The 24283-nt window shown below is 45.0% G+C and overlaps 1 protein-coding gene across 1 annotated transcript in view; it reads left to right on the top strand.

Annotated features, from left to right (window-relative positions):
- MYO15A (myosin XVA) overlaps positions 1 to 24283 on the top strand; it is a 175999-nt gene that overhangs the window by 5406 nt on the left and 146310 nt on the right. The window contains exons 6-17 of the mRNA XM_068246380.1: positions 3237 to 3327; positions 4232 to 4335; positions 8250 to 8313; positions 8395 to 8508; positions 9885 to 10046; positions 13958 to 14071; positions 14157 to 14215; positions 14742 to 14865; positions 18912 to 19007; positions 19998 to 20129; positions 20656 to 20781; positions 23994 to 24071. Coding sequence (XP_068102481.1) covers positions 3237 to 3327; positions 4232 to 4335; positions 8250 to 8313; positions 8395 to 8508; positions 9885 to 10046; positions 13958 to 14071; positions 14157 to 14215; positions 14742 to 14865; positions 18912 to 19007; positions 19998 to 20129; positions 20656 to 20781; positions 23994 to 24071 — 1264 coding nt within the window. The remainder of the gene's footprint in view (positions 1 to 3236; positions 3328 to 4231; positions 4336 to 8249; positions 8314 to 8394; positions 8509 to 9884; positions 10047 to 13957; positions 14072 to 14156; positions 14216 to 14741; positions 14866 to 18911; positions 19008 to 19997; positions 20130 to 20655; positions 20782 to 23993; positions 24072 to 24283) is intronic.

The following is a 24283-nucleotide window of genomic DNA, read 5'->3' as shown; positions in this document are numbered from 1 at the left end:
GAGGTTGCGACTGCATCGGGGCCCTTGGGCCAGAGGGGCCCCGAGAGGCCTTCCTTCAACTACAGTATTATCTCTCTATTGGTCCTGTGCTCATAATAATCACTTCTATAGATACTTTGAATAGTGGTAATCATTAACTAGCTATTCCCCATCCCCTTCTTGCACCTCTGACACTGTAGCTGCCTTTGGCAGGTTTTGGTGCGCCGTATCAATTGTTATGTATAAAGTGCTTGGGGGGCCCCATTGTAAAACTTGCATCAGGGCCCTCAGCTCCTTAGCTACGCCACTGCACAGGCTGTTACATTACATACTACACATGCATGCTTATACCTCAGGGGCGGGCACTGGATGTTATATTACATACCACACATGCTTATACTTCAGGGACGGGAACACAGGATGTTACATTACATACTACACATGCATAAAAAGGTAGAAAACCGAGAGCCCAATATAGTGTAGTATGTATTGGAGAAAGGGGGATGTATTGTGAAACGTAAGTATTATACTTACAAACCAGGGTTACCTCCAAGGCAACCACTGAAAAGGCAGGTGGGGAGAGCAAGCCTGTCCCCACTACGGATTAAGACGTCGCTCTCTGTGGACATACTACACATGCATGCTTATACCTCAGGGGCGGGCATGGGATGTTATATTACATACCATACATGCTTATACCTCAGGGGTGGGTCTGGGACCTTACCTAACATACCATACTGTACATGCATGCTTATACTTCAAAGGTGGGCAGGGGATGTTATATTACATACAACACATGTTTATACCCCAGTGTCAGACACAGGATGTTATATAGCATACCGCACATGCTTATACCTCAGGGGTGGGCCTGGGATGTTATATTACATACCACACATGCTTATACCTCAGGGGCAAGCACAGGATGTTATATTACGTACCACACATGCTTATACTTCAGGGGCAGGCACAGGATGTTATATTACATACCACACATGCTTATACCTCAGGGGTGGGCCTGGGATGTTATATTACATACCACACATGCTTATACCTCAGGGGTGGGCCTGGGATGTTATATTACATACCACACATGCTTATACCTCAGGGGCAGACACGGGATGTTATATTACATACCACACATGCTTATACCTCAGAGGCGAGCACAGGATGTTATATTACATACCACACATGCTTATACCTCAGGTGTGGGTCTGTGATGTTATATTACATACCACACATGCTTATACCTCAGGGGCAGACACGGGATGTTACATTACATACCACACATGCTTATACCTCAGGGGCGGGCACAGGATGTTACATTACATACCACACATGCTTATACCTCAGGGGCGGGCACAGGATATTATATTACATATCACACATACTTATACCTCAGAGGCGGGCATGGAGTGTGATATTACATACCACACATGGTTATACCTTAGAGGCGAGCACAGGATGTTATATTACATGCCACACATGCTTATACCTCAGGGGCGGGCACAGGATGTTATATTACATACCACACATGCTTATACCTCAGAGGCGAGCACAGGATGTTATATTACATACCACACATGCTTATACCTCAGGGGCAGACACGGGATGTTACATTACATACCACACATGCTTATACCTCAGGGGCGGGCACAGGATATTATATTACATACCACACATGCTTATACCTCAGAGGCGAGCACAGGATGTTATATTACATACCACACATGCTTATACCTCAGGGGCAGACACAGGATGTTACATTACATACCACACATGCTTATACCTCAGGGGCGGGCACAGGATGTTACATTACATACCACACATGCATGCTTATACCTCAGGGGCGGGCACAGGATGTTATATTACATACCATACATGCATTCTTATACCTCAGGGGCGGACCTGGGATGCTATATTACATATCACACATGCTTATACCTCAGGGGCGGACCTGGGATGTTATATTACATATCACACATGCTTATACCTCAGGGGCGGGCACGGGATGTTACATTACATGCCACACATGCTTATACCTCAGGGGCGGGCACAGGATGTAACATTACATACCACACATGCTTATACCTCAGGGGTGGGCACAGGATGTTATATTACATACCACACATGCTTATACCCCAGTGTCAGGCACGGGATGTTACATTACATACCACACATGCTTATACCTCAGGGGCGGGCACAGGATGTTATATTACATAGCACACATGCTTATACCTCAGGGGCGGGCACAGGATGTTATATTACATACCACACATGCTTATACCTCAGGGGCGGTATCACGATCTGTTCCTGCTGGTGACGTTTGTGAACTGTATGGACTTCCTCTGTTCACCAGCAGATGTCCCCTCTCATTTCAAGAACATTGTACATTCCTCCTGAAGTTCCCTCTGCCCACCAGCAGAGGTCTCTGTATTCAAGAACTGTGTCTCTGCAGCCTTGGAAGAGGTCACATGACCATGCTGCAGAGTATAAAAGTCCAGCTACAACAGAACACTGTTGCTAGTTCATTGGTGATGATAGCCTAGAGCCTGTGTTCTGGTCCTTTTCCTGTTACCTGATTCCTGTTACCTGATTCCTGTTACCTGATTCCTGATTCCTGTTACCTGATTCCTGTTACCTGTAACCTGTCTGCCTGTTACCTGATTGTTTGATTCCCTGGTTTATGATATTGGCTTTGTCTGACTATTCTTCTGCTCACTGATTGTATTGCTTGATGTCCTGGTATCTGATCTCGGCTTGTTGACTAACCTATTGCCTGCTGCATATGTCCTGCGCTTGGTTGTATATTATCCTGTGTATATATTAGTTAGTTAGCTTAGTTAGACAGGGTTCGGGGTTCACTGTGTGCACACTGTATATATTATTATTGGTTTGTGTACGTCTGATCGCAAGACAATTGCCTGCAATCATATTGCTAGTTGTACAATTCATTTGTATTTATGTTCATGCACCAATTGCAGCATCACTTGTGTATATATCCTGTCCTTGTAAATAAATCATTACTTTATTTCACATTTACCCTGGTTTTGGTCTTCAGTATTTCCACATTAAGTGACATTCTGCATTCAGTGCAAATCTGCATGCACTGCTCGTTACAGGCGGGCACAGGATGCTATATTACATAGCACACATGCTTATACCTCAGGGGCGGGCACAGGATGCAACATTACATACTATACATGATTTATTTTTGTAGAAAAAAACCATACATACTTAAAATGTCTTTCTATTTCCAGTGGGGAAAGTGGATCTGGTAAAACAGAGGCCACAAAACTCGTCCTGCGTTACCTGGTGGCGGTGAACCAGAGGCGCGGCGTCACCAACCAGGTGAGTATTACTGCTTTATTATTAGGATGTATCTAACACTGGGAGAAAGGGGGGTGGTCATATGGATAGATATAATAACACTAAGTCATGACTCTGGTTCCCTCCAATATTCGCTGTCATTATGGACGCTGCAGATAGAGGTACTATTAGCTCTGTTGTAATTGTTAGTAAATGAATGTGATCTTTGTTTGGCCATATCTGCGCTGCTGCATGCATGCCACCTGCTGGCCACCTGCACATACCTGTGTGCATGTACGGGGTACCTCTGTCGCTGCACATACCTGCATGCATGGAGTGCCTCAGTCTCTGCACATACCTGTGCGCATGCACGGGGTGCTTCTGTCACTGCACGCCTGCACATACTTGTGTGCATGCATGGGGTGCCTCTGTTGCTGGACGCCTGTACATACTTGTGTGCATGCACGGGTGCCTCTGTAACTGAACATACCTGTGTGCATGCATGGGGTGCCTCTGTCGCTGTTCATACCTGCATGCATGCATGGGGTTTCTCTGTCGCTGCACATACCTACGTGCATGCACCGGGTGCCTCTGTTGCTGGACGCCTGCACATACCTGAATGCATGCCTTTGTGTCTGCACATACCTGCATGTGCATGCACGTGATACCTCTGTCGCAGGATGCTTGCACATACAGTACCTGCTGCATGCATGTACTGGGTGCCTCTGTCGCCGCACATACCTGTGTGCATGCACAGGGTGCATCCGTCGCTGGACACCTCCACATACCTGCCTGCATGCACGGGCTGTCTCTGTCGCTGGATGCCTGCACATAATTGCATGCATGCATGGGGTGCCTCTGTCACTGCACATACCTGCATGAGCATGCATGTGTGTTGTTTATGTTACCTGCAGAGACCTCATTATCATGTTTTTCCCGCCCTCAGATCCTGGAGGCCACACCTCTGCTGGAATCTTTCGGAAATGCCAAAACAGTCCGCAACGACAACTCCAGCCGGTTTGGCAAGTTTGTGGAGATCTACCTGGATGAGTAAATATATGTTTAATTTCAGCTATTTGAAAAGTTGTAAAGTGTGGGACAGAATGCTTAGGAATTACCGGAAGAGAGGGAAGGGAGAAGTGAGCAGCAGAGAGGTGAGTATAGGAGAAGACTTACCTATCGATGAGCCTATCTCCACTGCTGCCAAGCAGCTACTCTCCCTCACCAAATCCCTTGGTCTCTCTCAGCACACAAATTCCACCACCCACCGCGCTGGTCATACTCTTGACCTCATATTCTCAAAGTCCACCTCCCTCAGCAACCTGGACATCGCACCTTTCCCTATCTCTGACCATCACCTCCTCACCTTCACTATCTCCCCACCAACAACTTCTCTCCCCACCCCTCAGCCTGGTCGATGGCAGAGAGACCTACGTAATCTCAACCCAAATGTCCTAGCAAGTCCCCTTCTCTCCCTCTCCTCCCACCTACCCACCCTAACATGCCCCAATGAAGCGGCTGCACAATATAACCTTGCCCTCTCATCTGCTTTAGATCAAGCTGCCCCCTCAATCTTCCGCCCTATCAAGCCCCCCAACCCCCAACCCTGGCACAACACCCACACACGTAACCTCAGGAAAGAAACTCGAGCAGCCGAACGGAAATGGAGGAAATCACATCTCAATGCTGACTTCCTAGATTATAAGGCCAAACTGTTACTCTTCCACACTGCCCTCTCCGAGGCTAAACAAAGGTACTTTGCAGCACTGATTGTAACCCAAGCTTCCAACCCTCGACAGCTTTTTGCTACCTTCAATTCCCTCCTCAACCCCACTCCTCCCCCTCCCAGCTCCTCCCTCTCAGCCAATGACCTTGCCAACCACTTCACCACTAAAATTGCAACAATACGCAATGAAATTTCCCTCCTCCATCCCTCCCTTACCAATGCGTCTCAGGTTGTCCCCTTGCCTTTCCTCCCAGCGGCTCCCTTGTCTCATCCACCCCTCGCCTCTTTTGCTCCTGCCACCATTGATGAAGTCAGCCTGCTGCTAGTGGCTTCCCCCCCCACATCCTCTCCCTGTGATCCGGTACCCGCGAATACTCTTCGTCCCCACTTCTCTGACCTGGCCCCAGTCCTCACCTCCTTGTTCAATCTCTCCCTTTCCACAGGCATCTTCCCCAAAGCATTCAAACAGGCCACTGTGCTTCCCCTGCTGAAAAAACCCTCACTCGACCCATCCCTACCCTCAAACTACCGCCCAATCTCCCTCCTTCCCTATGCTTCTAAACTCCTTGAACGCCTAGTCCACCAGCGCATTACCCAATACATCAACACCAATGCCCTACTTGACCCCCTACAGTCTGGATTCCGACCTGCGCACTCAACTGAAACAGCCCTCGCCAAGGTGGTCAACGACCTTACCCTTGCCAAGGCCAAAGGCAGTTATTCCATCCTGCTCCTCCTTGACCTCTCTGCAGCATTTGACACTGTTGACCACTCCCTCCTCCTCCAATCACTACAGTCCATGGGCATCCATGGGCTTGCCTTGGCCTGGATCTCCTCCTACCTATCCAATCGCTCCTTCACCACTTCCTTCAATGGCTCCTCCTCAACTCCTGCCCCCCTTTCAGTTGGGGTCCCCCAGGGCTCTGTTCTAGGCCCCCTTCTTTTCTCCATATACACTTCCTCAATTGGCAAGCTTATCTCCTCCCTGGGCTTCAATTACCACCTTTATGCAGATGACACTCAGATTTACCTCCATACCCCCGATCTCTCAGCCACCACCATAAACAAGGTCTCCTCGTGTCTCTCAGCAATTTCCTCCTGGATGTCAGCTAGGTTCCTAAAGCTTAACCTAGACAAAACTGAGCTCCTGATCCTTCCACCCCATGCTGCTGCACCCATCCCAGGTTTCCACCTCACAATCGACAACACAACCATTCTCCCTACCTCCCAGGCCCGCTGCCTGGGTGTCACCTTGGACTCTGACCTCTCCTTCATCCCACACATCCAAAACATCACAAGAGCCTGCAATTTCCACCTCCGTAATATCTCCAAGATCCGCCCATTCTTAACCCCGGTCACGACCAAACTGCTCATCCATGCCCTCATCATCTCCCGCCTTGATTACTGTAACTCACTCCTTTCTGGCCTCCCCCTGAAACGCACTGCCCCCCTTCAATCAGTGATGAACGCGGCTGCAAGACTCATCCATTCTTCGCACCGCTCTGCATCCACATCTCCCCTTTGTGAATCCCTGCACTGGCTCCCTATCCGTCTCAGGATAAGTTTCAAGATTCTATGCCTGGCGTATAAATCTGTGCACAAAACATGCCCTACCTACATCTCGCAGCTTGTTCACAAGTATACACCAGGTCGCCCCCTCCGTTCCTCCAACGACCTTCGCCTCACCACCCCGCGCATTTCACACTCCCATGCCCGCCTCCAGGATTTCTCAAGAGCTGCCCCCACCCTCTGGAATGCCCTTCCACCACCCATCAGACTTGCTCCCTCTTTCAACACATTCAAGCAAGCCCTCAAAACCCACCTCTTTATGATGGCCTACCCACCTCCTACCACACAGTAACTCTCTAAGGAATATTTAACAGCCCCCCCTAGTGTTTCCACCCCTCCCTTTAGATTGTAAGCCTCTGGCAGGGTCCTCCACTCCCTAGTGTAATCTACAGGATCATGTGCTCCTGTCCTATGACAGCCTGTACTTGTATTACTGGGCCTACCTAACCAGCCCATATTGCATGATCATGTATTTTGTACAATTTGTATGTATAACTTTGTTCTATGTGTATAACCCTATGTATGTCATCCTTGTATCATTGTATATATTTATTGTCCAGCGCTGCGTAATATGTTGGCGCTTTATAAATACAATAAATAATAATAATAATAATAATAAGGGAGAGGTGAATAGGGATGTAAACATCACAAACAGAACTCAGAGAGTTTTGAGCAGAGCAGATTGTCCAAATGATGGTGCTGTTATGGAAGAAAATGATCTACAGATGTACTTAGTTGCCAGTTGGCTGGCAGGCTTTAATCCTTACTTGCTAGCAAGCTGCTCCTGTGTGGACAGATCACAGACAAATCATTTCAGCCCCCAGCCTATGTCTCGCCACTCTACAAGCAAGGGGAGAGGTAAGAGACAGAAAGGAGAGAAACACTGTGTGTGTAATTCTTTATCTTAGTAGCTAAGCATTGCTGGAGACTAGAGCTTGAATCAGGATAATACTATTTATTGTCTAATTTAAAAGAAAACAGGAAGCTTCCGGCTAATAAGCCTTCTCTAGACTCTATTCCTGTAGACTTACAATATTAGAACATACAACCAGAGGGTGGTAGAGATATTTTTTGCCAACATAAATTTCATCCAGATTCTTTAAAGTGTATCTGTCGGGCATAAAATAAAAAATCAACTCTTTATTTTTATCTGGTAAACAAGTAATAAGGATGCTAATCAGGCAATCCAAAAGTTAAAATCTCTATTACTTTTCTTGTTTATAAATGATCATTCCTCAGTTTACCTGACTCTTATTTGGTACGTTGCCAAAAAAAGGAAGTTGCAGGGCATGCTGGGTTATCCTTTTTTGCTTCTGTACATTAGTTAAGTCTGAGGGGAAATAAAAAAGCAAAAAGAGACAACCCAGCATGCCCTGCAACTTCCTTTGTGCGGCAACGTACCAAATAAGAGTCAGGTAAACTGGGGTATGATCATTTATCAACAAGAAAAGTAATAGTGAATGTAACTTTTGGATTGCCTGGTTAGCATCCTTATTACTTGTTTACCAGATAAAAATAAAGAATTTATTTTTTATTTTATGCCTGACAGTTACACTTTAAATACAAGGGATCTTGCAAGGATTGGGAGGTATTTATGGCAAATAGATATGACTGTCACCACTGATCCCCGGTGTGCCTGTAATATTATATCTATCTCCTCTCCACACAGGGGGGTGATCTGTGGTGCCATAACATCCCAATACCTGCTTGAAAAATCCAGAATTGTGTTTCAGGTAAGTCCCGCCTTCATGTTTGCCGAGACAACCCCCCAAATAACCGACAATCCACCATTAATCTGCCCTGTCATCTTTCAGGCCAAAAATGAGCGAAATTACCACATCTTCTATGAGATGCTGGCAGGACTTCCGGCCCAGCAGAAGCAGATGTTCTACCTGCAGGACGCAGAGACCTACTACTACTTGAATCAGGTGTGACTCCGGATCCAATGATTATATTACCTTCCTGTGATTTCTGCCTCTTTCCCATCACCTGGGAAACCTGAAATAAACACCAGTAGCAGTGGCGTCCCTAGGGGGGTGCGGTAGGAGCAGACCGCACCAGGTGTCACCAGCAGAGGGGGTGATATCAAGATTTAGGCGAAGGGAGAGTGGAGTAAGGCTATGTAAATATACAAAATAACGTATTATTGTTTGTGTTTAGCCTGGTGAGGTTGGAGGTTCATGTGCTAAGAGAGGGGTGATAGCATGAGTTTCTGCATTCTATTGACTCCTCTGAGCAGTAGGTCTAGTTAGACATTCTTTAGTAAAAATCAGACTTTTTTCATAACAACCTGAATCTCCAATTTGTAAAAGATCTTTCACCACTTGAAAACCACCATTTTTCACTAAATAGGCCACTGCAGCTTTAAGGCCTAGCTGCAGGGCCGTGCAACTCAGCACACAAGTGATTCTTCACCCCCTCCCCCTTTTCTGCCCACCAACAGAGCTTTTTGTTGGAGGGGTCTGATCGCTCCACCCAATGTTTATTTTTATGTGCTTATTTTTTTTTTTTATTAAATGTGCTTATTTTTTTTATTTACTGCATTTTACCTATCCTCCCTCCCCCCCGTCAGCCTATGACAGCGGATCGCTTCTGTGTCCCCCAGGGGGACAGCCGTCAGCCGGGTTTCACGGTTGTCCTTAGTACAGTGCTGCCTTAGATCGCAGAGCTGTACACAGTTATTAGACGGCGGTTTCGCCATCTAACAGCCTCCTAGCGGCGATTGCTGCTGGGAGACTGATGGCGGAGAGGAGCTCCGTCAGCCAAGCGGAGATGCGCACGTATTAGCGCGTGTGATCTCCTGCAAAACATGCCCCCAGGACCTTACGCCGATCGCTGATCTTTGCACAGAGGTGGTATCATATGACCCTAAGGGCCCGTTCAGATCAGAAATGCGGATGGCCATGCGTGCGGAACGCGTGCGGACCGCAACGCGTACGAACGCATGGCCATCCGCGTTTGTGTGCGGTGCGTGGCTGATCCCATCACTGAAAAGTGAATGGGACAGCCACGCGTTTTTGCAAAATCTGCGTGCAGCATGCGTTCCCGGACCGCACAGGTCCGGAACGCATGCAGTGTGAACATCAGACATTGCACTCTATGCAATGTCTGATGTCGTGCGTTTTGGCCACCTGCACGCGTTTCCAAAACGCGGCTGGAAACGCGTGCAGTGTGAACGGGCCCTTACTGGCCAATGGGAGCCTTACTCATCTGTCACCTGATCAGACCGCTGGTCACATGCTACCCCTGAGTTCTGCTACACAACAGCAGCTTCGTCAGAAAGTTTGACCATTTCCTTTTTCAGGGAGGAAACTGCGAGATCCCGTCCAAGAGCGACATGGAAGATTTCCGGAGGCTTCTGAACGCCATGGAGTCGCTCAGCTTCAGCATGGAGGAGCAGGACAGCATCTTCCGAATCCTCTCCTCCATCCTGCACATGGGCAATGTCTACTTCGAGAAATACGAGGTACCACCCATTAGGGGATGTCTGCTCTCTGAGTACAAAAAAAGAGCCTCCAAATAGAACGTTATAAAATGATATGTAAATATGTATGTATGTAAAGATAATTTAAAGGGAATCTGAAGTGAAAATTAACTTATGACGAGATAATGATTTGTATGTGTACAGCTAAGAAATAGAACATTAGTAGCAAAGAAAAGTCTCTCATATTGTTTCCAGTACAGGAAGAGTTAAGAAACTTCAGTTGTTATCTATGCAAAAAAGAGCTTCTCTGAGCTCTCCGACCAAAATCGGGGTCAGCTACAGTGCTGTTTTCTGAAGCACTTCAAAGAAACTGTGAGAGGCAGCTTCAGATAAGGTTTACCTGCAGGAAAGTTTCAAGAAGAACTCCAGTGAAAATAATGTAATAAAAAGTGCTTCCTTTTTACAATAATTATGTATAAATGATTTAGTCAGTGTTTGCCCATTGTAAAATCTTTTAAATCCCTGATTAACATTCTGGCATTTATTACATGGTGACATTTTTACTGCTGGTAGGTGATGTAGCTGCTGCTTGCTTTTTTGGCAGTTGTAAACAGTTGTAAACAGCTATTTCCCACAATGCAACAAGGTTCACAGACAGGAAACTGCCAGGAGTACCACAGTCCTCAGAGTTTCTTGTGGGAGGGGTTTCACCACAATATCAGTCATACAGCGCCCCCTGATAGTCTGTGTGTGAAAAGGAATAGATTTCTCATGTAAAAGGGGGTATCAGCTACTGATTGGGATAAAGTTCAATTCTTGGTCGGAGTTTCTCTTTAAAAGGTCATTAGCTCTGCTCTGTTTCATAGTTTAAAATTCAGAGTGTAGTTTGTAAACTGAAAATATATCAGAATGATGCAGTGTCATAAAAAAAAGTTATATAACTGAAAATAAAACATATGAGACTCTCTTCTTTGCTATTTATCTTCTATTAATTATCCCTAATACACATACAATTCATTATATCATAAGTTTTTGTTTTTTTGCTTCAGTGTCTCTTTAAAGCGGATCCGAGATGAAAAACTAACTATAACAAGTAACTTGTCTATATATCTTATCTAAAGTTTAGATGGTTTACACAGCAAATCTGGCTGCAAACAGCTTCAATAGAATATGATTATTTCTTCCTGTGATACAATGAGGGCAGCCATGTTGTCTTGTCATCATTACAGAGGCAGGCTTATCTGCATCTTGTGCAAAAAAACCTAATCCCCCCTCCTCCTCCCTCCTCCCTTCTGCCTCTGAAATCTCTGGCTAGTAACACCTCCCCCTCCTCCTGCCCAGACTGAGCTCCCATGAGCCCTTGCTACTGCCAAGGCTCTCTGAAAACTGTGGGCGGGGTTTATTTATTTTATAGGGAATTAGAGTATTAAAACAAAAACAAAAAAGTATTTGGCTTGAGGAATGCCCTTTAAACAATAGGAAAGGAACACAATTATGCAATGAGTAAAAGTTCATCTCGGATCCACTTTAAAGGACACCTGAAGTGAGAAGAATATGGAAGCTGTCATATTTATTTCCTTTTAAACAAACCAATTGCCTGGCAGCCCTGCCGATCTATTTGGCTGCAGTAGTGTCTGAATCACACCAGGAACAAGCATGCAGCTAGTCTTGTCAGATTTGACAATAATGTCAGAGCACCCAGATCTGCTGCATGCTTGTTCAGGGGCTGTGGCTAAAAGTATTAGAGGCAGAGGATCATCAGGGCTGCCAAGCAACTGGTATTGCTTAAAAGGAAATACATATGACAGCCTCATAATCCCTCTCACTTCAGTTGTCCTTTAAAATAATATTTTCTGTAGCAGTATTAGGCCTCTTGCACACTACATGCGATTACGATTTTTTTATACGATCTGATTTTTTTATTCTGTTTAAAAAACATTGCAGCATGCAGTACTTTTTTTAAATGGAATAAAAAATCAGATCGGAATCGCTTGTAGTGTGCAAGAGGCCTTATAGCGTGCAAGAGCCCTTATAGCGTGCAAGAGGCCTTATAGCGTGCAAGAGCCCTTATAGCGTGCATGAGGCCTTATAGCGTGCAAGACGCCTTATAGCGTGCTAGAGGCCTTATAGCGTGCAAGAGGCCTTATAGCGTGCTAGAGGCCTTATAGCGTGCAAGAGGCCTTATAGCGTGCAAGAGGCCTTATAGCGTGCAAGAGCCCTTATAGCGTGCAAGAGCCCTTATAGCGTGCATGAGGCCTTATAGCGTGCAAGACGCCTTATAGCGTACTAGAGGCCTTATAGCGTGCAAGAGGCCTTATAGTGTGCTAGAGGCCTTATAGCGTGCTAGAGGCCTTATAGCGTGCTAGAGGCCTTATAGCGTGCAAGAAGCCTTATAGCGTGCAAGAGGCCTTATAGCGTGCAAGAGGCCTTATAGCGTGCAAGAGGCCTAATAGCATGCAAGAGGCCTTATAGCGTGCAAGAGGCCTTATAGCGCCTTATAGCATGCAAGAGGCCTTATAGCGTGCAAGAGGCCTTATAGCGTGCAAGAGGCCTTATAGCGTGCAAGAGGCCTAATAGCATGCAAGAGGCCTTATAGCGTGTAAGAGGCCTTATAGCGTGCAAGAGGCCTTATAGCGTGCAAGAGGCCTTATAGCGTGCAAGAGGCCTTATAGCGTGCAAGAGGCCTTATAGCGTGCAAGAGGCCTTATAGCGTGCAAGAGGCCTAATAGCATGCAAGAGGCCTTATAGCGTGCAAGAGGCCTTATAGCGCCTTATAGCATGCAAGAGGCCTTATAGCATGCAAGAGGCCTTATAGCGTGCAAGAGGCCTTATAGCGTGCAAGAGGCCTTATAGCGTGCTAGCCATCACTCAAAGTAGGAAGATTTGAATCAGGATAACCCTTCTTGGGTTCTGAAGTACCACCAATATTATTATTATTAATTGAATTTATATAGCGCCAACCTATTACGCAGCCCTGTACAATGCATAAGATTACAGACAATGATTACAGGGGTGACCGACAGCACAATACAGGTAATAAGCAATAGATAGAACAATACAGGTAATAAAACGCAAAAATATACACAATACAATACAGGTAATATAATGCCAGATCACACACTGGCGTGGTAGTGCTAATAATACAGGTTTACATATTCTGGGCAGGGTGTACAATTTAGTATGATACACAAGGAGAGAGGGCCCTGCCAAAGGCTTACGGTCTAGAGGGAGGCGGTGGTGACACGAAAGGAGGGGGGTGGATCAAGAAGTTCTCGGCAGAGAGAGTTAGGGCAGTGTTGAGGTGAGGTAGGCCTCCTTGACAAGGCGAGTTTTGGGGGCTTTTTTGAAGGTGTTGAAGGAGGGGGGAAGCCTGATGGGCAGTGGGAGAGAGTTCCACAGGATGGGGGCAGCTCTAGTGAAGTCCTGTAGTCGTGCATGGGAGTGTGAGATGCATGGGGTGTTTAGGAGGAGGTTGTTGAAGGAGGGGGGAAGCCTGATGGGCAGTGGGAGAGAGTTTCACAGGATGGGGGCAGCTCTAGTGAAGTCCTGTAGTCGTGCATGGGAGTGTGAGATGCATGGGGTGTTTAGGAGGAGGTTGTTGAAGGAGTGAAGTGGGCGGCTGGTGTGAATCTGCTGATTAGGTCAGAGATGTAGGTCAGGCAGGACTTGTGTATCACTTTGTAGGCCAGACATCGGATCTTGCAGCTGATTCTGAAGTGGATTGGAAGCCAGTGAAGGGATTTGCAGAGAGGAGTCGTGGAGACAGAATGATGGGAGGAGTAGATTAGTCCGGCTGCTGCCAATATTATCACTGAAGCGTGCCTCGTTCACAGGTGGTTACGGGCCTTTAGCGTTCTACGCAGTTATGAGACGGTATATTTAGACCTGTGGTTAGAGCTGTGCATGCAGAGGACTTGCCCTGGCTATACAGTGACGTGTCTCTTGTTCCACAGACCGAGTCACAGGAAGTGGCGTCTGTGGTGAGTGCGAGTGAGATCCGTGTGGTGTCCGAGCTCCTGCAGATCTCCCATGAGGAGCTGCAGAGGGCCATCACCTACAAAGTGACGGTAAGTTACACCCCCGCAATGTACGAGAATGTTCGGCGCCCGAAAGTGGGAGGAGATTCCTAATTCTGTACAATAATCATTGCAGGAAACTATGAGAGAAAAGATCTACACCCCACTAACGGTGGACAGCGCTGTCGATGCCAGGTACTCCTTACATTTCTAAACACAGGGCCGGTGCTTCCATGAAGTCATATCGAGCAGTTGCAAAGGGCCTTCGAGCTCCTCAAGGGCCACACAATTTGTATACAGATTTTGCATCATAATTGTGAACTTTGATGCGAAATTATGATGATGCAAAATTCGAGCTTAACACTAGTCATAAGGCCATAGCTGGCCCAGCCGGCACTCACGGATGCACGCCGATGTGACAGAAGGGTCTGAGTAGGATTCCGATAGAGGAACACCAGTGGGGATTCCGAGTTTTGATTTCAACTGGTGATTTGATTTGTGATGCTAAGTTTTGATTCTGGGTTTGGATTCTGGGCGGTGATTTGTGTTGACATTTCAAGTGGGTATTCTGAGTCAGGATTCTGAGTTTGGACTATGATTCTGAGTGGGGGATTCAGAGCGTTACAAATGCTTGCTTGTGATTGGTTCTTTTTACTCTTGCACATTGAGCTCTTTTTCTCTATTGTTTTATTTATTTAAGTATTTCCCTATTGTTTTGCAGAGATGCTATTGCCAAGATTTTATACTCCCTGCTCTTCAGCTGGCTGACAGACAGAATTAATAAGCTGGTCTATCCCAAACAGGACACCCTGTCCATCGCTATCCTGGATATTTATGGATTTGAGGTGAGATCATCATGGCTCACCAGGCAGAGATTAGATACTGGAATATGAATTCCATTTTTATTGCTTTTTTCCCCTGTTTGTGAGATTTCTGTTCTGTGCCTCTGAGGTGACAGACAAGAAGTGAGGTGACACTGAGACAGGAAGTGAAATGATACTGAGACAGAAAATGAAGTGGCAGACAGGAAGTGAGGTGATACTGAGACAGGAAAATAAATGACACTGAAACAGGAAGTGAAGTGATACTGAGACAGAAAGTGAAGTGGCAGACAGGAAGTGATGTGACACTGAGACAGGAAGTGAGGTGACAGACAGGAAGGGAAGTGACACTAAGACAGGAAGTGAGGTGACACTAAGACAGGAAGTGAGGTGACACTAAGACAGGAAGTGCGGTGGCAGACAAGAAGTAAGGTGACATTGAAACAGGAAGTAAGCTGAATGCCAAAAATGTCACATTACTCACCTTGCATTGAGAATAATTCTCCTGCATCCTCCATACCGTGTGTTAATACCTGCTCCATCCTAAAAACAATGTCTAGTCACAACTGATTTATCTTCCTTTGGGTAAATGTCACATGACGTTCTTTAGTGTATCTAAAGCAGGAAGTGAGCTGTAAATCCCACAGCAGGGACACAGGAAGTAGCAAACACATGGAAGAGCTGCTGCCTCTTCTCCTTTAAATGTAAAGTTTAGTTTGGAATTAAGATTGTAAAAACGGCTTTCCTAAAGGTGCCCATTAATATTACAATCTTCCAAATGATCGACTGTATGATCGATTGGGTGTGGCCATATAAAACTGGCAGCATAACGTAACGTGTCTTTTTTTCAGGATCAGAATAACCTTTTTTGTAAATGATACCTTTGTATAAGGCAGGGAACACGCTTGCCACCGTGATACTGCAGCCGGTTTATGGTTTTTCCGTTGTGCTTGGATTACATTTATTTTTGTATTCCATGCATGATTTTTATTTTTAATTGGAATTTTTCATTTTGTGGTAAAATACAACCGCATTAGAAACACAGGTGGTATGCGGAAAAAAGAACATTGGCTATTTTTTTTTTCTGTGGAGAAAAGCACAAAAATGGAATGCGGACAAACGCAAAAAAAAAATACAGATTCTCGAGTGGCCATTGGCTGTAATTACAGGTGTGGGGGTGAGCGTCTCCTGAAGTGAAGATGCGCACTATTGTGGCAAGTGTGTTCGCTCAGTGACATCACTTAGGCCCGGTTCACATTAGCGGTGGCCGTCCGGAATCGCCGTGCCGGAGCCAGACCGCATGCGGGACGGATGGAACGGACGCACGACATAGCAATGAAAGCCTATGCGTGCGTTCACATGCGTCCGTTTCGTCCGGACCGGATCCGGACCGGATCCGGACTCCAGCATAAGACCCAACATGCGCTATTTTTTGGTCCGGCTCCTCCGGCAGCCGTATCCGGAGCGGAGCCGGACTGCACCATCCGGCCAATACAAAGCAATGAGAACCGGAGAGCGCACAACACACTGGCTAAAAATCCGGATGTTCTACCCCACTTCCTATGCGGATTGTTGCGGCGATTTTGGATGGGGACACATGGGCAAGCATTTTGGAGTGGAGCAGCAGTGACTTTAAACGTGCTGGAGATGTTGGCAGCATGTCGGAGGTGGAGGTGAGTGCTAAACAGCGGAGGGCCTGATTCCACAGGTCCACCTTCTGCTGACCTCCCAGACCCCAACATTTTATTTGGTTTGTACTAACTTTTGCCAAACGGATCCGGATCGCATCCTGATGAACACCTGATGCAACCTGACCGGATCCGGATCGGATCCGGATCAGAACCGTACGGTTCCGATCCGGATCCGGTCAGGTCATCCGGTCCGTTTGGCAGAGAACCGCAAGTGTGAACCGGGCCTTAGGCAGTGCAAATTCCGCATGTGATATTCCGTGTTTTTTCTTTTCCCATTCTGAATTTTGTCATTATTTTTAGGGTTTTGTCCTTTGATTTTTTTTCCTCTGCGATTTTGCATTCTTGTGCGCTTTTTTTTATCTGATTTTTCAGATTGCGATTTTTTTCCTTGCATGCCATTGAAATTAATTTACATGAGAATGTATCTAACTTCAAAACTAAATACAATGTTTGTAAAACAAGTGAAATTTTTATGTGTTTTCATCGATTCACATTGAATGCAAATTGCACATTGCATGCGCTAAAAAGCAGACCTGCATTGAGCTATATATGCAGAGTAATCGCAAAATGCGCAAAAAAAAAAAAGCAAAGATAGACTCAGGTCAAATGCAATGCTATTGAAATACATTAGATTGCGAGTAATGCGAAATCTCAAGTTCGTATGATGCAAGCAAATTTAGAAAAGTGTAAATGGGGCCTAAATCCAGTAATGGTCAACTGTTCTGACAAACAATTGTTAATGCCTTGAAGAAAATCAGTACATAGAGAATGTTTTACCACCTTGTACCACTCGATACTTAAACAGAAATCAGTAAAAAAAAAAAAAAACGGACCACGGCCGCAAAATGTATAAAAAAAACCCAAAAAATTACTGATACACAAGAGAAAGAAAGTGGTTGGAAGAGTAAGGGTTAAGGGCTGGAATCCACTAGAGCGGGTTTTTTTTTTTTTAGCGTTTAGGGATCGCTTTCAATCGCTAGCGATTTCCCTAAACGCTCTGCCAATGTAAATGAAGGGACCGATTCCACTAGAGCGATTGTGATTAGGCAAATTGCAATCGCAGGACAGGCAGCATTTTGGGAGCGTTTCCATTCTAATGTATTGTATAGTAGCAAGCAACACCTCTAGTCACGCATACCATAAAGATTTCATAAGAAAAATATGTTGTTTTATAATTCATACCACACTGGTCCTTTCTATCCTGGTTCATTTTCCTTCGTAGTAACATTTTAAAATTAGTAATATATCAATTTAAAGGATGGGAATAAAGTTTAGAGTCAATCAAACACATTTTTAGTAGAGAAATATATATATTTATATAGCAAGAGGGACAAAGTCCTGAAAGAGGGACAAATGAGGGTGAAAGAGGGACAGAGGGACAGGGCTCCCAAAAAGGGACTGTCCCTCCAAAAAAGGGACAGTTGGGAGCTATGAGTAAAGATTCCCCTCGGCCTCTCCTTGAGCTGATAGTCTTTGGACCATCTCAATGACGTATACAGCTCCCATGAGCACAGTAGTAACTGTCATCTGCTTACCTGAAGAGATGCAGAAACATAGTAGCTGAAGGACCCCTTTGCAATTTCAGACAGGCACAACAGAGGCTGTCCTCTGCTGTGCCTGTCTGAAACTGGAGATGTGGTCCTTCAGCTGCTATGAAGTTTCTTCATCACTTCAGGAAAGCAGATGACAGTTACTTTTTTACTATTGTGCTTCTGGGAGCTGTTTTTCAACTATTAACCCTTGTTCTTCCTACTACTTTCTTTCTCTTATGTATCAGTCATTTTTAGTTTTATTTTTTTATAATTTTTGCAATAGTGGTCTTTTAAGCCCCCACCATCGGCTATGTACGGATTAAAGGGGAACTGAAGAGAGAGGTATATGGAGGCTGTCATGTTTATTTCCTTTTAGACAATACCAGTTTCCTGGCAGCCCTGCTGATCCTCTGCCTCTAATACTATTAGCCATAGCCCCTGAACAAGCATGCAGCAGATCAGGTGTTTCAGTGGTTCAGACTTATAAGTCTGATCTGACAAGACTAGCTGCATGCTTGTTTCTGGTTTTAATCAGATACTACTGCAGAGAAATAGACCAGCAGGGCTGCCAGGCAACTGGTATTGATTAAAAGGAAATAAACATGACAGCCTCCATATACCTCTCTCTTCAGTTCCCCTTTAATACAGTACAAAGCTGTTCAGTCATCGATTCCTCTCCACGCTCCACAAATATTCCTGTCTTTTACAATCAAGACTTGATCAATTTAAATCAATCAAAAAAAAATGTCATTATCATTTGTTTGACTCAATCCTTTTATGACGATGAATTTCTCGCTTAAAATGCCCTGCTATGCCAACAACCAATCACTCTTTGTATCGCCCACAGGATCTGAATTTCAACAGCTTTGAACAACTATGCATAAATTATGCAAATGAGTACCTGCAGTTCTTCTTCAATAAGATAGTGTTCCGAGAAGAGCAGGTAAGTCGTGGGAGCGCTAACCCACTCCCACCACTAGAGGGTGGTATAGACATTAGAATTTGTGATTGTTTCGGCTAATAGTCTGCTGTCTATACGAGAATCACTCATCTTTGGCTCTCGTCACATGCGGCACTCGTGAGCATGCTGGTGCTGTACTCTCTATAGAACAGTGCACACAGTACAGCAGCTGAAGTTGACCTGAAGCATAATACTTCTCTATGTAATTGCAGTAAAATATCAGTAGTTGTTACCAATACTTTACTAACCTGACCCCGTTGTCACTTGAATCCTCCTTCAATCGATTCCTAAGTCTAACCAACCCCCAAGCCCCAACCTATACCTAACTACCCCCCAACCGATGCCTATGCCTAACTGAGCTCCCCCCGACCCATGCCTATCCTCAATGCCTATCCCTTACAGACCAAACTCAACCAATGCCATTGAGATCCCCCCACCAATACCTAACCCTAACTGAGCCCTTTCAACCCATGCCTAAACCTAACCAACCTCCACAACCGATGCCTATGCCTAACCGACCCCCCCCCCCCCCCCCCCAACCCATGCCTATCCCTTACCAACCAAACTCAACCAATGCCTTTGAGATCCCCCAACCAATACCGAACCCTAACTGAGCCCTTTCCACTGATGCCTAAACCTATCCAACCTCCCCAACCGATGCAGAGGGGTGTGTCCCCGCCAATATCTGTTCCACCTTAGCTGCAGTTTGTGTTTTACCGAGCACCGGCCGGGGAAGTTCAATAGCCATGATTGGCGGCTATAAAGGGAAACGCTCTTTTATCGGATGCCTAAGGCTCCCAAACTTCCTGTTATAGCTGCAGTTTGCAGTTTTTCGTGGTTAATCGCAGCGATTAACATGGGTGCCTGTGGCAACAACCAATCTCCGCTGCCACCTGCGGCCCCCTAATTACCCATTTCAGTTAGTTGTGTTATCAGACTGATGTTAGTATGTCTTTATGTTTATTTGTATAGGAAGAGTACATCAGAGAACAGATTGACTGGAGGGAGATCTCCTTCAGTGACAACCAAGCCTGCATCGATCTTATTTCTCAGAAGCCCTATGGAATTCTGAGAATACTGGATGACCAGAGCGGCTTTCCACAGGTAAACACACACAGCGGGATCACATAACCATTGACATGGTACGAACATGGTACGGTGCGGAGCGAACCACAAGTCAGCTTCAGAGGGGGAGACACACAGGGCTGGGCTGAGGGAGAGACAGCAAACATTTCTCCTAAAAGGCTGATCAGACCCACCAATAATCAGACAGAAGTCAGGATTATCAAATTCAAGGCCTCTAGTAGCCTATCCAGCAATGCAGTAAATGTGGTAACTGTTCACTGATTTGCCAGGTCCAGTTTTCCCCTCCCAAGTGAAGTCAATAAGCACATTTATAGAAAAGGGTTCCTCTATCATTAAGAGGAAGCAATCTGGGATGTACTTTGGTGTAGTGGAGAAGCTCTCTAATTCCGTAAGTGCAGCTGTGGTAGAAAGGGGGACAAGATAGGAGAAAGAGCTCACTCAGTGCTTGTGAAGTGTCCTACAAAGAATTAGGGCTATATTTACCTCATGGGCTTAGTTTTACTTCAGGTTTGCTTTTACCCTCACGTGGGACATTGTCTTGTAGGCCACAGACCACACTTTCCTCCAGAAGTGTCACTACCACCACGGGACCAGCGAGCTGTACTGTAAACCTAAGATGCCCCTGCCTGAGTTCGGGATCAAGCACTTTGCCGGTAAAGTCACATATCAGGTAAATGTTAACTGTTACATTGAACCTTTGTAGAGCTTTCTATGAACTTGCAGCGAAAGAAAAAGGAACAAAGAGAACCCAAAATAGTGTAATGCATTAACCCATTTGCGTTCCGTCGTTTTCACTTGAGAAATGTTCACCTCCCATTCATTAGCCTATAACTTTATCACTACTTATCACAATGAACTGATCTATATCTTGTTTTTTCCGCCACCAATTAGGCTTTCTTTGGGGGGTACATTTTGCTAAGAGCCACTTTACTGTAAACACATTTTAACAGGAAGAATAAGAAAAAACGGAAAAAATCATTATTTCTCAGTTTTCAGCCATTATAATTTTAAAATAATACATGCCTCCATAATTAAAACTCACGTATTGTATTTGCCCATATGTCCCGGTTATTACACCGTTAAAATTATGTCCCTATCACAATGTATGGCGACAATATTTTATTTGGAAATAAAGGTGCATTTTTTCCGTTTTGCAGCTATCACTATTCACAAGTTTAAAATTAAAAAAAATATAGAAATATTTTATCTTTACATTGATATTTAAAAAGTTTAGACCCTTAGGTAAATATTTACATTTTTTTTTTATTGTAATGGTTTTTTTTTTATATTAAACATTTCATTTGGGTATTTTTGGGAGGGTGGGATGTAAAGTATAGTTTTATAATGTAATTGTGTGTTGTTTTTAATTTTTTTTTTTATTTTAGTTGTAGTTTTACTTTTTGGCCACAAGATGGCGGCCATGAGTTTGTTTACATGACATCACTCTAAGCGTAACACACGCTTAGAGTGACGCATCGGGGAGGAAACAGCCAGAAAAAGCGCAGCTTCCGAGAGAAGCTGACGCTTTTTCAGCGGGGGAGAGGAATCAATGATCGGGCACCATAGCCCGATACATTGATTCCGTGGCTACCGAATCCGCGGCCAGGAGTGCGCGTGCACGCGCGCGATCGGCCGCGGGAGCGCGCGGGAGCGCGCATGGTTTCTGGACGTAGTTTCTACGTCCAGGAACCAAAATAGGTTAAAGAAGCAATTGGTAGTAGTAAGGTGTACAAGAGTTTATACTCACAAACGTGGGTTACCACAAAGGCAACCACTGTATAGATGGGTGGGAATGTTATGACCTGACCCCACTCAGGTTAAGCTCTCTGTAGATAGGAAACAAGAGGTGACACCCCTCCACCAGGGGTGAACTTGGCAATATAAAAAGAAGCTTTAACAGAGGTGCCAGAATAGAGTAAAAATGTTTAAAAAAACGTTTAAAAAGGGCAGCAGTGGTGGGCTTACCTCCCCAACAAGTAAAACACAGACTGTATTGTTTAAAGTTCAACAAAGATACTGTTTAGTTAAGTACTGCACAATGCAATGCTTTTGCAGGTTCTATCCCGCTTCATCAGGCAATCAAAGGAGTAAAAACTAGTATGAGTCGGGGTCCAAGTCAAACGCCTCTGTCAAGCCTCTCTTCTATTTCTATGTCTCTTGACACACATCCACTCATAGGGTGGTCTTCCAAAGCATTCATAGGGTGGTCTTCCAAAGCATTCATAGGGTGGTCTTCCAAAGCAAGTGATGTAGCCACTCATAGGGTGGTCTTCCAAAGAAAGTAATGCAGCCACTCATAGTGAGGTCTTCCAAAGCATTCATAGGGTGGTCTTCCAAAGCATTCATAGGATGATCTTCCAAAGCAAGTGATGTAGCCACTCATAGGGTGGTCTTCCAAAGGAAGCAATGTAGCCACCCATAGGGTGGTCTTCCAAAGCAGGCAATGTAGCCACTCATAGGGTGGTCTTCCAAAGGAAGCAATGTAGCCACTCATAGGGTGGTCTTCCAAAGGAAGCAATGTAGCCACTCATAGGGTGGTCTTCCAAAGCAGGCAATGTAGCCACTCATAGGTCTTCCAAAGGAAGCAATGTAGTTACTCATAGGTCTTCCAAAGCAGGCAATGTAGCCACTCCTAGAGTGGTCTTCCAAATTGAAGCAATGTAGCCACTCCTAGAGTGGTCTACCAAAGGAAGCAATGTAGCCACTCATAGGGCTCGATTCACAAAGCGGTGCTAACCCAGTTAGAGACTTTAGGCGTGATAACCATTGCAACACGCTGGTGAAAAGCCAGTTTAGGCGTGATAAGTTTAGGCATGCTAAGTTTAGATAAGTTTAGATCGCACGCAAAAAGTCCCGCACGCAAAGCAGCGGCATTAAACTCTATGCGAAGTGCACCAGACTTTGCTAGCGCAAAACTTTTGATCAGCTGTGCACTGCGGTGCTAACCCAGTTGGTGCTTAAACTTATTATGCCTAAATTTATCACACCTAAACTTATCATGCCTAAACTTATCACACCTAAACTTATCACGCCTAAACTTATCACACCTAAACTTATCACACCTAAACTGAGTTTAGGCATGATAAAGGGCTTTTCACCAGCGTGCTAACTGTTAGCACCGCTTTGTGAATCAGGCCCATAGAGTGGTCTTCCAAAGGAAGCAATGTAGCCACTCATAGGGTGGTCTTCCAAAGCATGCAATGTAGCCACTCAGGTCAGGGCATCTGAATTCCAGCACATGGCAGTAAGTCACAGGGGGGTTGGGAATAGAACCTCTTTTAGGGGCTACTTTCTTTCATCACTTTCTGCCCTTGAGACCCCCATGGCTTTACCATGAACTTTTGTGGTTCTAAAGCCCAATCTACACAATACGATTCTTTGTACGATTCGATTACAATTCTATTTACGATCCGATTAAATCCAACATGTCCGATCGGGATTCGATTCAATTCAATTTGCCATTGTTTTGCAACAGCCAATCGAACTGAATCGAATCGAATCCCTATCGGACATGTTGGATTTAATCGGATCGTAAATAGAATCGTAATTGAATCGTAAAAAGAATTGTTTCGTGTAGATTGAGCTTAAGGAAAGAAAATTGGGGACAGTAATTTAATAAAAAACAGTAAATAAACAAAACTAATAGAGGTTGTATTTTTCCAACTGTAGAAAAAAAAATGTCCTCACTTAGAATAGACAGGATGTGAGCTACATTCTCTGCACTGGGAAAACAGAGATCAGACCTTTTCCCCTCATCACAAACTGGAGCGGTTGGACTTGCTGGAGTCGGGCGTTAACACTTTTACGATGATTTATATATTGTCTCTTTAAAAAATTCTGTAATCTTATAAGGAAATGTTGTGTGTGTCATTCTGTCTTTAGGTGCATAAATTTTTGGATAAAAACTACGATCAGGTCAGACAAGACGTCTTGGATCTTTTTGTCAACAGTAAAGTCAAGGTAACGAGACGATTAAAAGCCACTATTAAAACATGCTCTGAAGAAAATCCTGTTATTGTGACGTTTGTTGTCAGCGGTGGGCAAAATTGTCGCTGCCAGCTTCGCAAGATTTTCGTCAAAACTTTCGATTGGTCTGCGAGAATCTTGCGAATCAGTTTTGTCAGTGAAACTGGTTCTTTCAAATTAGAAAAAAAATGATTGTGAAGGGAGGT

Source organism: Hyperolius riggenbachi, chromosome 7 (assembly GCF_040937935.1).
Source record: "Hyperolius riggenbachi isolate aHypRig1 chromosome 7, aHypRig1.pri, whole genome shotgun sequence".
NCBI classification, from domain to species: domain Eukaryota; kingdom Metazoa; phylum Chordata; class Amphibia; order Anura; family Hyperoliidae; genus Hyperolius; species Hyperolius riggenbachi.
This window is presented reverse-complemented; position numbering and strand designations above follow the sequence as displayed.